This window comes from Hippopotamus amphibius, chromosome 1, assembly GCF_030028045.1.
Source record: "Hippopotamus amphibius kiboko isolate mHipAmp2 chromosome 1, mHipAmp2.hap2, whole genome shotgun sequence".
Taxonomy (NCBI): Eukaryota; Metazoa; Chordata; class Mammalia; order Artiodactyla; family Hippopotamidae; genus Hippopotamus; species Hippopotamus amphibius.
In genome coordinates this window covers 135248868-135266303 of record NC_080186.1, presented here as the reverse complement: position 1 = coordinate 135266303, position 17436 = coordinate 135248868, and the positions used below count along the sequence as shown (strand labels likewise).

General features: G+C 42.8%; 1 protein-coding gene across 1 annotated transcript in view; it reads right to left on the bottom strand.

The window, feature by feature from the left end:
- Positions 1 to 814: 814 nt before the first annotated feature.
- Positions 815 to 17436, bottom strand: part of SLIT3 (slit guidance ligand 3) — a 616264-nt gene continuing 599642 nt past the window's right edge. The window contains exons 33-36 of the mRNA XM_057729448.1: positions 5950 to 6104; positions 5028 to 5313; positions 3645 to 3853; positions 815 to 1404 (exon numbers count right to left, since the gene is read on the bottom strand). Of these exons, the coding sequence (XP_057585431.1) occupies positions 1169 to 1404; positions 3645 to 3853; positions 5028 to 5313; positions 5950 to 6104 (886 nt within the window). The 3' untranslated portion in view covers positions 815 to 1168. The remainder of the gene's footprint in view (positions 1405 to 3644; positions 3854 to 5027; positions 5314 to 5949; positions 6105 to 17436) is intronic.

The window sequence follows — 17436 nt, the reverse complement described above, 5'->3', positions numbered from 1 at the left end:
ATGCATGGAGAAGGGCTGCAGGTGAGCAAGGGGTCCTTGTCATAATGACGGTGGCCTGGAGGATTAGGTGTCAGAGGCCTGTCTGTCCCGTGGCAGGAGCCTCCCAGAACTTTGCAGCCGGGCTTCCGCTGTGGGCAGGCTTGGCTCCTGACCTTCCTCATGCCCAGCAGCCCTGGCTGCCTGCGCTCCTGGTGTCACCTTCCAATACGAGGTTGGCTGAGGGAGGGGAGCGGTTCAGAGCTTCCAGAGGAAGGGCTGGTGCTGGGGCTCCAGGAGATGGGTGGCCCCTGCGTTCCCGGAGGAGCAGCAGGGGGACTGCCTCCCTGGCAGGCGGCTGGAGGGGGTGGGCAGGAAAAAGGCAGCTGTTTTCAGATTTGGCAAAATAGGCTCAGATGAAGCCCATGGCAGAGTTCAGACAGTCCTGTAATGGAATCAGGGGCAGCCAGGAAGGGGTGGGGGTCTGCAGTGCGTTCAAACCCTGCAGGGGCCCAGCGCACACGGGGGCGGCCAGTGCTTTAGGTCCCAGCGCGAGTTGGAGGCCAGTGCTCAGTGGCTTTTCCTGGAGGAACTGAGCATCCTGGGCCTTGACAACCAGGACTGAGAAGCTGCGTGCTTTTAGGGAAGGGAAAAAAGTCATTAAAAATCAGAAGACACAAAGAAAAATCTTTTCCTTCATTCTCCTTCTCTTCTCATTCCGTTTCCTGAGCTCAGTAAGCAGGTCTTGGTTTCTGCCGATCTAACGACGTCATGTTTCCTGAACGTATGAACCTCTTCCTTCCTCCTCAGGCAGGCTATCCCTTCTTTATTCTCATCCTTTTGTTTTAAAACATTTTTATTAGTCTTTTTTCCTTAAAACGTTTAACAGCTGTTTATAAAAAGACAACACATACACAACACAGAACAAAACACTCGGTAAAAATAACTCACTATATGGTACATATACTCAGATGGTGTGATATATTTATATAATAAAAGATGAAAATAGTCACTTTCCATAATAAAAATAAGTTCTATTTTTTGTTTATTTTACAATATACTTAATATTCTCTTCTTTTGCGTCCTCTCCAGCTGCTGCTTCACGTCGAATCTTGCCGTGGGGGGGGGTCCCCCGTGGCCGTCCCCACCCCACCCGGCTGGAGTCCGGGAGGCGGAGGGGGTGCAGGGGGCCTTAGGAACACGGGCGGCAGCCGCACTCTAAGTGTCTCTCCACCTCTTCCACGAACGAGGCGCCGTCTGTGCACTGGAACACGTATTTCCTCCGCTTGCTGCGGGTGGGCTGGCAGCACTGGGGCCCGCAGCCCCCACGACACTCCATCACGGGCACCTTGGAGGCCGTGGCACACGAGGCGTGACCCTTCTGGCGGCGGATCACCTCTCGGACTACCTCCCCCAGGCATGACGTCTCTGCAGAGGGCACAAGAGGTGAGGGCAACGGGGCATTGGTGGTGGAGATGGCTGTCCGGGGTGGGCTGCTCGGAAACCCTCGTGGTCTGAAGCCCATACGTACTTATTCACTCACGTCCCATCCGTCCATCTCCCTGCCCACCTCCGCATAACCCATCCAACTGTTCCACAAATACTAAGTGCCTCCTCTGTGCCAGGCTCTGTACTAGATTTAAAACTAAGCCCCGAGGATATCAGGGTCACAAGTGCAGACTTGGTCCTTTTCCTTCAAGGAACTTAAAGAGCAGACTCGATGTGACACATCGGTGGACTGAGGGCTAAGTCCCACCCCAGACATGTTGTGACTGTGCCACAAATGTTTAAAAACCAAATTAAATGCCAATATTAAAAAAAAAAACCAAAAAACAGGAGATTTCATCTAAACATTGGGATATGTGGTTTCTGGCAAAGCTGAGCCTGCATCCCTGCATGGCAATGATGGGCTGAAGCTGGGGGCTTTGGACAGGGCAGGAGATATCCAGTTTGTCCCTGTCTTCACCACTCTCAGGAGCCTGTTTCCATTGGTGTAGAGTCTAGACACTAATTATATAGTCATTTAAATAAATATATTTGTAGTGATAAACTGAGGTGGATGCTATGAAGAAACTGGATATGTTTATACAAAGTACATAGCAAAGGAGCCTGACTAGCCAAGGGGCCAGGGATTGTCTCTGGGAAGCGATGCTGGAGTTGAGATCTGAAAGAGGAACAGGAGTCAGTGAGCCAGAGTCTGTGTGTGTGTGAGCTTTTCCATAAGTTGTAGAAATGAGGGGAGGGGAGGGGACCCCTGGATCTGCTTAATCCTCTGGTCTCTGACCCAACTCTTCACCTTGACCCCACTACTGTCCTCATTGCACTGGGAAAGCATCTGGAGCAAGGCACTAAGAGAGAGCGAGTAATGGACTCAGGACCCGGGTCCTTGGCCACACAGCCTTAGACCAGTCACTTGTCATCCCTGAGCCTCAGTTTCCTTGTCTGGAAAATGGCGACACATTTCCTGGTCCTTCCTGCTTTTTCATGGGCTGTTATGAGCGCCAGAGGGATTGTGAATGCAAAAGGGCTTTATGCATTTTAAAGTTTAAGGTGGTTCATGTGATGTAATGTGACTTTTGTTAAGCTGGATACAGTTTTTTACAATTATGAGATGGTTAAAAGGATCCAAAGGAGACTAATAATAATAGATGTGTGTGATGTGGGGAGAAGGGGGCGCAAACTCGGCAGCATGCTGACAGGTGGGCCATCCAGTTGACGGGAACAGGAACACTGTTTATGTTGTTATGGCAATTTTTCTGTTAGATCTGAAATTATTTCAAAATACATTATTTAACAAAATTAGTTAAGAAGGGTATTTCAACAAGGTATAAAATGTGAAAGAGTCCTCTAGTGACAGGGGGTGGCCGGCCTGGGATTCTGGTGGCAGGGAGGATGATGAAGACATCTCAGTTTCCATGCAGGAGAAAAACCTCCAAGGTGAGACAGAACCATTTCAACTGTAATATAAGTTCAGTTTTCCTTTTTTGAGCTTATCTCCAGATTAATACACTAAAGGGGCCACTAAGTGAGGTAAGTAATTTGATGCTTTTGAAATGAGATCAGACCAAGGAACTGTCTTTTGTTGACCCAGTAATGGCAGGAGGCTTGGAAGGAGACTACAGGGCAACATCTGAAATGTTAATGTGCATACAAATCACCGAGGGCTCTTGTTAAAATGCAGGTTCTGATTCAAAACGTCTGGGCTGGGCCTGAGTGTCCGCATTTCTAATAAGCTCCCAGGTGAGTCGGTGGTGCTGGTCAGAGGGCCACATGGGCAGCTCAAGGGCTGGCAACTGGAAAAGGATGAAGGGAGGGGAGAGGGGAGAAAGAACAAAGTCCTGGCTGTTTGCAGCCTCGAGAGACCCAGCTGGAACTATCCAGCTAAGCTGTTTCTGACTCCTTGACCCACAGGAACTGTGTAGGATGGAACATGTTTAGGTGTGGTTTTGAACTGCTATGTGTTGGGGCTAATTTGTTATGCAGCAATGCATAACCGATACAGGAAGGTATAGTGTTGCCCCCTTATTCAAGACGAGGGAATTTGAGGCTCAGAAAGTCTTAATGAAGGTCATGCAGGCTCCCAGTGGCACAGCCAGAACTGGAACTTAGGCCACTCTGACTCCAGCATCCTTCCCAGGCCCCACCTCCCATGTGCACAGTGGACCCACCTTGTTCGCAGTTCTCCCCACTAAAGCCGGGCTGGCACAGGCAGTAGGGCTCCCCTCGATCTGAGATGTGGCACTGCCCGTGGTGACACTTGAAGGCTGAGCAGGCGTTGGTGGAGTCATTCTTGTGGTCACACAAGGCCCCTCCGTAGCCCTCAGCACACTTGCACACATATGAGGTCCCGGATGCCACGCATTTCCCCTGGTTGCAGCTGGGGGCAGAGGTGAGGAGGAGAGGGGGAACCAGGCAGTCAGTGCAGCTTCCTCTGTCCACCCCAGCCAGGCCCAGGCTTGGCCAGGGGACTCGGAACTGTGGGACCTTAGGCCTTCTCCACCCTGTGGTCCGCCCTCCACCAGCCCAGTGGCCGAGCATCCCCCAACAACCCCTGCCCCCTGTGAGCTCCATGAGGCTGTTTCACACCCGGACGGCAGAACCCATGTATCCGAGTGGCAAGTCGCTGCTCAGAGGAACCTAAGCAGCCTCCACACAGTGTAATTGTTCTGCCATCTTCATTGATAACGTGATTATTACCATCACTGCCATCACCACCAGCTGCCACTCACTCGGTGCCAGGCACTGGGGTAAGTGCTTTACACCTAGCGTCAGTCTTACTTTCTACAGTCCCCTCTCCTCTGCTGTCCTGTGCAGTAGACTTATCCACATCTCATAGATGGAGAAACTGATGCCAAAGCCTAGATTCTTAATTGCTCTACAGCATTCTCTCTATTGGGATGACATTCAGAGCGAGGGTTCATTGTAGACATAGTCATTTTAGAGTCAAATGTGCGTACACACACACACACACTCCAGGGCTACCCAGGGAACTCACCCCCTTTATAGCTCTCCTTCACTCGTGAGCCACAACATCATGTCCCTGCTTGTTCAGCCAAGCAAAGTACTAGACATGGCTCTGGTGTTATTTTTGGCTGATTCAGATTTTTAAACACTGAGGATGCTGGGTCTTGTATTTTTAGCACAAGGCCTGATCCGTAGTAGGCCCTCAGTAAATATTTGAATGCATAGCGAATGCCAGAGCCATGAAATGATTCTGCTGTGCACCACTGAGGGGAGAGCCCAGTTGGGGCCGAAACGCACCCAGTTGCCACAGCACATGGGTACAGGCGCCCCTTTCAACTTGGCTCGGAGGCAGTGTGGGGGCTGCTGCGGCTCTGGACAGGGTCTAAAGGCCACTTGACAAGTCAAGTGTTTTCCAGCCAGGCCCCCGCATGCTGATGTCTCCTCTGGGCAAGACCTGCTGTTTGGATGTGTACGTTCCTGACCCCACTCACACACGTCCTAAGTCTGACTGCAACCCCTCCGGCTTCCACCAGTGCCCACTTGCCGGGCAGGGCAGGGGTGAGGGCTAGGGCGGGGGGAACACTGACCTGTGGCCGAGGCAGGGGTCATGGGCCTCCTGGTCGCAGAGTGGGCCAGTCCAGCCCGGGTGGCACTCACACACCACGCTGTCCTTCTCCACGGCGCGGCACAGGCCGTGCCTGCACACGCTGCAGGACTTGCAGCCTGGCGAGACGCCCAGGGCCTGTGGTGGGAGGGCCTTGAAGTCCTGCAGCTCGTTGTTGATACGCACCTCGTGGATGCAGCCATGGAAGCCGCCCAGCGGCCGGTCCATGCCCTGGCGCAAGGCCGAGAGGCCCGTGGAGGTGGGGATGCCTGTGGGAGTGATGCCAGGACAGCGAGCTGAAGACCCTTCCCTGCCCACCCTGCTCACCCACATTCCAGCCCTTGGAGGTGGACTCCTTGGGAGAAGTCTTAGGAATCTCCGTGTTGAACAAGCTGCTCTGGTGCTTTTTTGGGGCTCATAACCCTTTGAGAACCACCGGCCCAAGGCTGTGTTTCAGGCCCACGCTCTTCCAGACTGGTGGCTCCTTCTCTCTTTGGCCTTTGAATGACCTTAATCTCAAATATGTTCCTCTACATATATCAACTGAGCCTCATAGAACTGAGAAGGTGGCACAGCAGAGGGAAGCCTGTATGTGGAAGGGCCTGGCCCCTGTCTCCATCTCCTCCCTCCCCATTCCATCTTTACCTTCCCCCATCCTCCCTGAACAACTTGTAGTTTCTCAGAAGGAGCCCTGCCCTCTCTCCTTTCCTCTTCTCCTTCCCATCACCTAGCTAACTGTTCACCCTTTAGGGAGCAGCTTGGTTGTCACTTCTTCCAGGAAGCCTTCCTTGATTAGCTTTGGCAGTGGGTGCTGAAATAAGAGTGGCGAGCCCCACCAGTGGGCCTGGGTGTGGGTGTCTGGGGACAGGTGGAGGTGGTCAGGGTGGGAAGGGATGGGGTTTTACCTCCAAGGTAGAGGGGGCTGTTGATGCTCACTGCTGGCTGCTTCTGCAGCTTTCCCAGGCTTTTGGGGGCTCCTTTGTCCACCACCAGGTTCAGGGTCTGGTTTAACATCACCAGCTCCACACTGTGAAACTGCCCATCATTCACAGTCTCCACACTGGACAGGAGAGAAGGGGGAGAGACAGAGGATTTGCTAAGTGCCTTCCACAGCCTGCACTGGGCTGTGAACTTGACTAGTATTCCTTACATTTTGTTTTATTTTTTATTTGGAAATAATTTCAAATGATGTAAGTCACAAAAATAAAAACAGTACAGAGAACTCCTATTACCTGTTATACCTATAGATTCTCCAGTTACTTCATCTAACTTATTTATCTCCATAGGTATACAGGCAAACCTTGGAAATATTGTGGGTTCAGTGCCAGACCACTTTGATAAAGCAAGTCACATGAATTTTCTGATTTCCCAGTGCACATAAGTTATGTTTACACTACAGTGTACTCTATTAAGGGTGCAATAGCATTTTGTCTAAAAAAATCATGTACATACCTTAATTTAAAAATACTTTATTGCTAAAAAATGCTGACTCCCTTCAGGGAGTTGTAATCTTTTTGCAATAGTAACATCAAAGATCACTGATCACAGATCATAACAAATATTGTAATAGTGAAAAAGGTTGAAATATTGTGAAAATTACCAAAACATGACACACAGACACAAAGTGAGCAAATGCTGTTGGAAAAATGGCAGCAATAGACTTGCTTGACACAGAGTTGTCACAAACCTTCAATTTGTAAATAATACAATGTCTGTGAAACACAATAAAGCAAAGTGCAATAAAATGAGGTATGCCCATAAGGGTATTGAATCAGTTATCAAAAACCTCCCAACAAACAGAAGTCTAGGACTAGATGGCTTCACTGGTGAATTCTACCAAACATTTAAAGAAGACTTAACAGTCCTCCTCAGACTCTTACAAAAAATACGAAGGAACACTTCCAAAGTCATTTTACAAGGCCAGCATCACACTGATACTAAAACCAGACAAGAATGCCACAAGAATATTACAGGCCAATATCCCTGAACATAGATGCAAAGATTCTTAATAAAATATTAGCAAACCTAAGCCAACAATGCATTAAAAAGATCATACACCAAAAAAAAAAAAAAAAAAAAAAAAAAGATCATACACCATGATTAAGTGGGGTTTATTTCAGGGATGCAGGAATGGCTCAAAATCACAGTGTGATATACCAAGTTAACAGAATGAAGGATTAAAATCATGTGATCATTTTAATAAATGCAGAAAAAACATTTGTCAAAATTCTACATCCATTTATGATAAAAAAAAACTCAACAAAATAAAGGCTATAGCTAATGTTATACTCAATGGTGAAAAACTGAAAGCTTTTCTTTTAAAATCAGAAACAAGAAAAGGATGCTCACTCTTGCCATTTATATCCACCATAGTATTGGAAGTCCCAGCCCGAGCAATTAAGAAAAGGGAAAAAAAGGCATACAAATCAGAAAGTAAGAAGTAGAAAAAACCTAAAGTTTCCACTAAAAAACTGTTGGAACTAACAAATTCAGTAAAATTGCTAGGTACAAAATTAATATATAAAAATCTGTTGCATTACCCCACTTCCACCCATGGACATATCATCCAGACAAAATCAATAAAGAAACACAGGCCTTAAGTTACATATTAGACCAGATAGACTTAATATCTATAGAGTGTTCCATCCAAAAGCACCAGAATATACATTCTTTTCAAGTGTACATGGAACATTCTCACATGCTAGGCCACAAAGAAAGCCTTGGTATATATAAGAAAATAGAAATCATGTCAAGCACCTTTTCCAACTACAACACTATGAGATTAGAAATCAACCATAAGGAAAAAATGGCAAAAAAAAACACAAACACACATAGGCTAAATAATATGCTACTAAACAACCAGTGGATCACTGAAGAAATCAAAGAGGAAATCGAAAACAAAAACATGATGATCCAAAACCTATGGGACTCAACAAAAGCAGTTCTAAAATGGAAGTTTAGTGCAATGTAAGCTTATATCAGGAAACAAGAAAAATCTCAACCTAATCTTACACTTAAAGCAACTAGAGAAAGAAGAACAAACAAAACCAAAGTTAGTAGAAAGAAAGAAATCATAAAGATCAGAGCAGAAACAGAATAAGAATAGAAAAGATTAATGAAACTAAAAGCTGGTTCTTTGAAAAGAAAAACAAAACTGATAAGCCTTTAGCAAGACATCAAGAAGAAAAGGAAGAGGGCCCAAGTCAATAAAATCAGAAATGAAAAAGAACTTACAAAAGACACCACAGAAATACAAAGCACCATAAGTGACTACTGCAAGGAACTATGTGCCAATAAAATAGACAAGCTAGAAGAAATGGACAAATTCTTAGAAAGTTACAATCTCCCAAGACTGAACCAGGAAAAAATAGAAAATATGTACAGACCAATTATAAGTACTGAAATTTAATCTGTGATTAAAAAACTCCCAAAAAAACAAAAGTCCAGGATGATGGCTTCACAGGTGAATCTTACCAAACATTTAGAGATGAGTTAATACTTGTACTTCTGAAACTATTTCAAAATAATGCAGAGGAAAAAACCTTTCCAAACCTCATTCTATGAGGCTACCATCACTCTGATACCAAAACCAGCCAAAGATACCACAAAAAAAGAAAATTACAGACCAATATCACTGATAAACATAGATGCAAAAATCCTCAACAAAATACTAGCAAATCAAATCCAACAATACATTGAAAGGATCATATACCATGATCAAGTGGGATTTATCCCAGGGATGTAAGGATTTTTCAATATCTGCACATTGATTAGTATGACACATCACGTTAACAAATTGAAGAATAAAAAGCACATGATCATCTCAACAGATGCAGAAAAAGCTTTTGACAAAATTCAATACCCATTTAGGATAAAAACTCTCCAGAAAGTGGGCATAGAGGGAACCTACCTCAACATTATAAAGGTCATATGTGACAAACCCAAAGCCAACATTATGCTCAATGGTGAAAAGCTGAAAGAATTTACACTAAGATCAGGAGCACAGCAAGGATGTCCACTCTCACCACTTTTCTTCAACATAGCATTCAAAGTCCTAGCCACAGCAATCAGAGAAGATAAAGAAATAAAAGGGATCCAAATTGGAAAAGAAGTAAAACTGTCATGGTTTGCAGATGACATGATATTATACATAGAAAGTCCTAAAAGACACTACCAGAAAACTACTAGAGCTCATCAATGAATTTGGTAAAGTTGCAGGATACAAAATTAATACATAGAAATCTGTTGCATTTCTATACACTAACAACAAAAGATCAGAAAGAGAAATTAAGGAAACAGTCCCATTTACCATCATGTTAAAAAGAATATAAACAACCTAGGAATAAACCTACCTAAGGAGTCAAAAGATCTGTACTCCAAAAACTATAAGACATTGAGGAAAGAAACTGAAGGTGACACAAACAGATGGAAAGAGATACCATGTTCTTAAATCAGAAGAATCAATATTGTCAAAATGAGTATACTACCCAAGACAATGTATAGATTCAAAGCAATCCCTATCCTATTACCAATGGCGCTTTTCACAGAACTAGAACGAAAAATTTAAACATTTTTATGGAAACGTGAAAGATTCTGAATAGCCAAAACAACCTTGAGAAAGAAAAATGGGGCTGGAGGAATCAGTTTCTATAAAGCTAGTCATCAAAACAGTATAGTAGTGGCACAAACACAGACTTAAAAATCAGTGGAACACACTAAAGAGCCCAGAAATAAACCCCCACACCTATGGTCAGTTAATCTATTGATATGACAAAGGGTGAAGAATATATAATGGAGAAAAGACAATCTCTTCAGTAAGTTGTGCTGAGAAAACTGGACAGCTACATGTAAAAGAATGAAATCAGAACATTCTATAACAGCATACACAAAAATAAACTCAAAATGGGTTAAAGACCTAAATGTAAGACCGGATACTATAAAACTTCTAGAGGGAAATAGGGGCAGGACACTGACATAAATTGCAGCAATATTTTTTTGGATCCTCAGAGTAATGAAAATAAAAACGAAAATAAACAAATGGGACCTAATTAAAAGCTTTTGCACAGCAAAGGAAACCATAAACAAGATGAAAAGCCAACCTACTAAATAGGAAAAAATATTTGCATACAATGCAGCTGACAGGGATTAATCTTCAAAATATAGAAACTCATACAATTCAATATCAAAAAAACCCCCAAACCAGTCAAAAAATGAGCAGATCTAAATAGACATTAAAGAAGACATACAGATGTCCAAAAGGCACATGAAAAGATGCTCAACCGCTAATTATTAGAGAAATGGAAATCAAAACTACAATGAAGTATCACTTCACACCTATCAGAGTAGCCATCATTAAAGAGTCCATACATAATAAATGCTGGAGAGGGTGTGGAGAAAAGGGAACCCTCCTACACTGTTGGTGGGAATGTAAATTGATACAGCAACTATGGAGAACAGTATGGAGGCTTCTTAAAAAACTAAAAATAGAACTACCATATGATCCTTCAGTCCCACTCCTGGGCATGTATCCAGAGAAAACCATAACTCAAAAAGACACATGCACCCCAATGTTCATTGCAGTGCTATTCACAATAGCCAGGACATGGAAGCAACCTAAATGTCCATCAACAGATGAATGGAGAAAGATGTGATACGTATATACAGTGGAATATTACTCAGACATAAAAAAGAACGAAATAATGCCATTTGCAGCAACATGGATGGACCTAGAGATTATCATATTAAGTGAAGTACTTCAGACAGAGAAAGACAAATATCATGTGATATCACTTATATATGGAATCTACTAAAATGATACAAATGAATTTATTTACAAAATAGAAACAGACTCACAGACATAGAAAACAAACTTATGGTTACCAAGGGGGAAAAGTGTGGGGGAGGGATAGATTAGGAATTTGGGAGTAACATATACACACTACTATACATAAAATAGATAACTAATGAGAACCTACTGTATAGCACAGGGAACTCTATTCAATACTCTGTAATAACATATATGGGAAAAGAATCTGACAAAAAATAGGTATTTGTATATATATATAATTGAATTGTCTTGCTGTACACCTGAAACTAACACAACACTGTACATGAACAATACTTCAATTAAAATAAGCAAAAAAGGTCTGTTGCATTTATATACACTAATAATGAAGTAACAGAAAGAGAAATTAAGGAAACAACCCTATTTACAATAGCATCAAAAAGAATGAAATACCTAGGAAAAAAATTAAGGAGGTAAAAGACCTGTATACTGAAAACTGTTAAGACCTTGATGAAAGAATGCAAAGAAGACAAAAATAAATGGAAAGATGTTCAGTGCTCATGGATAAGAAGAATTAATATTGTTAAAATATCCATACTACCCAAAACAATCTACAGATTCAACACAATACCTAGCAAAAGTCCAATGGCATTAATTTTGTATCCTGCAAACTTACCAAATTCATTGATTAGTTCTAATAGTTTTCTGGTGGCATCTTTAGGACTTTCTATGTATAGTATCATGTCAACTGCAAACAGTGACAGTTTTACTTCTTTTCCAATTTGTATTACTTTTATTTCTTTTTCTTCTCTGATTGCCATGGCTAGGACTTCTAAAACTATACTGAATAAGAGTAGTGAGAGTGGACATCCTTGTTTTGTTCCTGATCTTAATGGAAATGTTTTCAGTTTTTCACCATTGAGAATGATGTTTGTTGTGGGTTTGTCATATATGGCTTTACTATGTTGAGGCAGGTTCCCTCTATGACCATTTTCTGGAGACTTTTTATCCTAAATGGGTGTTGAATTTTGTCAAAAGCTTTTTCTGCATCTATTGAGATGATCATATGGTTTTTATTCCTTAATTTGTTAATATGGTGTATCACATTGATTTGCGTATATTAATGCACAGAAATCTCTTGTATTCCTATACACTAACAACGAACAAACAGAAAGAGAAATTAAGGAAACAATTCCATTTACCACTGCAACGAAAAGAATAAAATACCTAGGAATAAACCTACTTAAGGAGGCAAAAGACTTGTACTCAGAAAACTCTAAAACACTGATGAAAGAAACCAAAGATGACATAAACAGATGGAGAAATATACCATGTTCTTGGATTGGAAGAATCAACATTGTGAAAATGACTATACTACCCAAAGCAATCTACAAATTCAATGCAATCCCTATCAAGTTACCAATGGTATTCTTCACAGAATTAGAACAAAAATTTTTACAATTTGTATGGCAACACAAAAGACCCTGAATAGCCAAAGCAATTTTGAGAAAGAAAAACGGAGCTGGAGGAATCAGGCTCCCTGACTTTAGACTATACTACAAAGCTACAGTAATCAAGACAGTATGGTACTGGCACAAAAACAGAAATATAGATAAATGGTACAGGATAGAAAGCCCAGAGATAAACTTTTGACAAAGTAGGCAAGAACATACAATGGAGAAAAGACAGCCTTTTCAATAAGTGGTGCTGGGAAAATTGGATACCTACATGTAAAAGAATGAAATTTGAAAACTTCCTAAAACTGTACACAAAAATAAACTCGAAATGGGTTAAAGACCTAAATGTAAGGCCACACACTATAAAACTCTTTGAGGAAAACATGGGCAGCACACTCTATGACATAAACCACAGCAAGATCCTTTTTGACCTGCCTCCCAGACTAATGGAAATAAAAACAAACAAATAGGACCTAATGAAACTTAAAAGCTTCTGCACAGCAAAGGAAACCCTAAACAAGACAAGAAGACAACCCTCAGATTGGGAGAAAATATTTGCAGATGAAACAATGGACAAAAGATTAATCTCCAAAATATACAAGCAGCTCATGCAGCCCAATATCAAAAAATCAAACCATCCAATCCAAAAGTGGGCGGAAGACCTAAATAGACATTTCTCCAAAGACGTACAGATGGCCAACAAACACATGAAAAAATGCTCAACATCAGTAATCGTTAGAGAAATGCAAATTAAAACCACAATAAGGTATCGCCTTACACCAGTCAGAATGGCCATCATCAAAAAATCTAGAAACAATAAATGCTGGAGAGGGTGTGGAGAAAAGGGAACCCTCCTGCACTGTTGGTGGGAATGTAAATTGATACCGCTACTATGGAGAACAGTATGGAGGTTCCTTAAAAACTAAAAATAGAACTACCATATGACCAAGCAATCCCACTTCTGGGCACATACCCTGAGAAAACCATAATTCAAAAAGACAGATGTACCACAATGTTCATTTCAGCACTATTTGCAATAGCCCGGAGATGGAAGCAACCTAAATGTCCACTATCAGATGAATGGCTAAAGAAGATGTGGTATATAGAATTTCTATAGCCAGAGTGTGGCTAATTTTTGACTCACTGCATATATACAATGGAATATTTCTCAGCCTTAAGAAGGCTGAGTTATTTGTAGTGAGGTGGATGGACCTAGAGTCTGTCATACAGAGTGGAGTAAGTCAGGAAGAGAAAAACAAATACCGTATGCTAACGCATATACATGGAATCTAGAAAAATGGTACTGATGAACCTAGTGGCAGGACAGGAACACAGATGCAGACGTAGAGAAGGGACTTGAGGACATGGTGGGGGTGGGGGGAGACAGGGAGGCTGGGACGAAGTGAGAGAGTAGCATTGACATATAAACACTACCAGATGTAAAATAGCTAGTGACAAGCTGCTGCATAACACAGGGAGATCAGGTCAGTGTTTTGTGACAACCTACAGGGGTGGGATAGGGAGGGTGGGAGGGAGGCTCAAGAGGGAGGGGATATGGGGATATATGTATACATACAGCTGATTCACTTTGTTGTACAGCAGAAACTAACACAACATTCTAAAGCAATTACACTCCAATAAAGATGAAAAAAAAAAGCCACTTCAATAGCATTTTTCACAGAGAAAGTACAATCCTACAATTTATATGAAACCATAAAAGACTCTGAATAGGCAAAGTGATCTTGAGAAAGAAAAGGCTGGAAGCATCACTCTCCCTGATTTCAAACTATATTACAAAACCTTAGTAATCAAAATAGTATGATATTGGCATAAAATCAGACACATAAATCAATGGAACTGAATAGAGTCCAGAAATAAACTCATGCATTTGTGGTCAATTAATTTACACAAAGGAGCTAAGAATATAAAATGGGAAAGGACAGTTTCTTTGACAAATGGTGCTGAGATAAGTGGGCAACCACATACAAGAGTATAAAACTGGACCACTGTCTTACACCATACATAAAAATTAACTCAAAATGGATTAAAGACTTGAACATATGACCTAAGATCATAAAACTTGTATAAGAAAGCATAGGTATTAAGCTCCTTGACATTGTCTTGGTCATGATATTTTGGATTTGACACCGAAGCACAAGTAACAAAATAAGTGAGAATACACCAAACTGAAAAGCTTCTGGGCAGCAAAGGAAATTATCAACAAAATGAAAAGGCAACCTAGTGAATGGGAGAGAATATTTGCAAGTTATATATCTGATAAGGGGTTAATATCCAAAATATATAAAGAACTCTTACATCTCAATAGCAAAAACTCAAACAATCGGATTAAAAAATGGGCAGAAGATTTGAACATTTTCTCAAAGAATTCAGAGAGATATCCAAGAGGTACATGAAAGGGTGCTCAATACTATTAACGTTAATATTAGTAACATCACAACCACAATGAGATGTCACCTCACACCTGTTAGAATGGCTATTATCAAAAACACAAGAGATAAGTGTTCACGAGGATGTGGAGAAAAGGGAACTCTTGTGCACTATTAGAGGGAATATAAATTGGTGCAACCACTACGGACAAGAGTACAAAGGTTCCTCAAAAAATTAAAGCTACCATATGATCCAGCAATTGCACTTTTGGGTATTTATCTAAAGGAAACAAAAACACGTACAAAATGCCTGCACCACCACATCCATTGCGACATTATTTACAATAACCAAGATGTGGAAGCAACCTAGGTGTCTATCGCTGGATGAATGGATAAAGAATATGTGGTATATATATGCACAATGGAATATTACTCAGCCATAAAAAGAAGGAAATCTTACCATTTGTGACAACGTGAATGGACCTTGAAGGCATTATGCTAAGTGAAATAAGTCAGAGAGAAACACAAAAACTATGTGACCTAACTTATGTGTGGAGTCTAAAGAAAACAAGATGAAAAAAACCTGAGCTTGTAGAAACAGAGAGAAGACTGGTTGTTACCAATGTGGGGGGGGGGGTGGGGTGGGTGGGAGGTGGCGAAACAGGTGAAGTGGCTCAAAAGGTACAAAATTCCAGTTATAAGATAAATAAGTTCTGGGGGTGTAATGTACAGCATGGTGACTAGAGTTAATAATACTCTATATTTGAAAGTTGCTAAGAGCATAGATCTTAAAAGTCCTCATAAGAAAAAAATCATAACTATGTATGGTGATGGATATTAACTAGACTTACTGTGATCATTTCACAATATATACAAATATCGAATCATTATGTCATACACCTGAAACCAATATAATGTTATGTGTCAACTACATCTCAATTTAAAAAATTAAGGATTGACTCTAAATCAAAACCTCCCATAACCTTGTCTGTGCCAGTAGGTGCTAATGGGTTAATAGGCCACCTTCTTCCTGGCACATCTTAACCAGGATCTCCTGGAAATAATGCCTAAAGCTGGTAGTTTTCAAACAGTTGGTCCCTGGAGGTTTGGGGTTGGCAGTGCTGAAGGTTCTGATTTTTCACCACCACCTTGCAAATCACAATGGTTCCATTTCTACTTTTTTCCCCCCTAATTTTGGCCTTTGAAGTAAAATATGGATGGGAAAAATGTCTCTGCTGCTACAAAAGAAGAGAAAAAATTGAAAACAAACAAACAAACCCCAAAACAACCTGCTGTGAACTCTAAAAGAGATGATTGTACTGTGGTTCCAAGGCCCAGTAATTCGTCTCCTGGAGAGATATTCAGAGATTTCAGTGGAGTGAGAGGCTCTGACAGCCTTCCTTGTTATCCACTAAGCCCAACAAACCAGCACCGAGTGGGAGGTAGGAAGCTTTGGCGGTGTCCGAGCCAGGCTGGGTGGCTCATGTCTGGGACTGGCGTGAGAATATGTGTTGGCCAAGAGCAGCCCACAGAGTTCTCTTCTGCTTTTAATTACAGTTGTTGGGGGTCAAGAGGAGGCATGTTTTGAGAGCTGAACTATGCTAGGTACTTGCATTCTCTCCTTTAACCCTAATAACCTCCAGGTGGGATGTACAATTTTTTCTCCATTTTATGAGAATGAGACCTAAGGCTCAGAGATCGAAGGTGTCCAGTTTGAAGTCTTAAAGTAGGGGTGGTAGAGGCAGGACTCAAATCCAAGCTCCCAAGGCACAGGACCCTACACTACTGTGGGACAAATGGTCATTCCTCTACGTGCTGGGCGCACGCACCTGGATGCTGAGGTGTGACCACTAGGTGGCGACAGAGACTCAGAAAGAGCTCCCAGGATTTCTGTCCAGCAGCAGCCTGAGACCTCAGTGGGCACTGCAGCAACCCCAGCTCCTGGACCATCAGAGCAGCGCTACACTCCTTCTCTCAGCCCTGCCTTTCCTGATGTGGGAGAGCGGGTCCTGGTAGGAGCCTGGACTGGAGTTAAATCCCAGCTCTGCCACTTACTGGCCTGTGTGCCTCTGGACCAAGGATTCGTCTGAGCACCAAGTTTCTCATCGCTCAAACAGGAATGATGATGCTTGCCCAGGGCTTGCAGATGAGACAGAGACCTGGCAATGGATGGGTCTGTGGTAATTAAGACAGAGGGAGCACGCGCTGCTGGCCAAAGAGAGCTCTCCCGGGGTGTTTTAAAATGGCCAACATTTAAACCCTGAAGTATTTCACTCAGAAGCCCTAAATGTCTAGCTTCTTTTGAGAACCGCCTTCCCACACAGCTGCATCTGCTAGAGCCGTGCCCTTCAGACTACCACAGTCCCAACCACTCCCTGTTGGGACCCACTTTCCCCGAGTCTGTCACCTTACTCAACCCCTTGGGCCTTGGAGGCAGGGGAGTTTGCTCCTCAGACGAGTCTTAGAACGGAGGAACAGGGCAGTCTGTCCCCACTCTGGGGCAGCTGGGGCTCAGGTGGGTTTTTGTGTATTTCCCCTGGGCCTGGAGTAGAATCTCACCACCGGTGACTCCAGCCAGGCACCCGCACGAAAGAGGCCACGGAACCCAGCTGCTCCGGGGTGCATCCTTGCGGGGGGCCGCGGTGGGCAGAAGTCTGCAGGCTGCCACCCCCTCTGATTAGATCAGCCTCGGTTTACCTCCCTGGCCCTGGCCCTAAGGCTGAGGAGGCCAGAGCTCACTGCTGTGACTCTGAGGAGGAGATC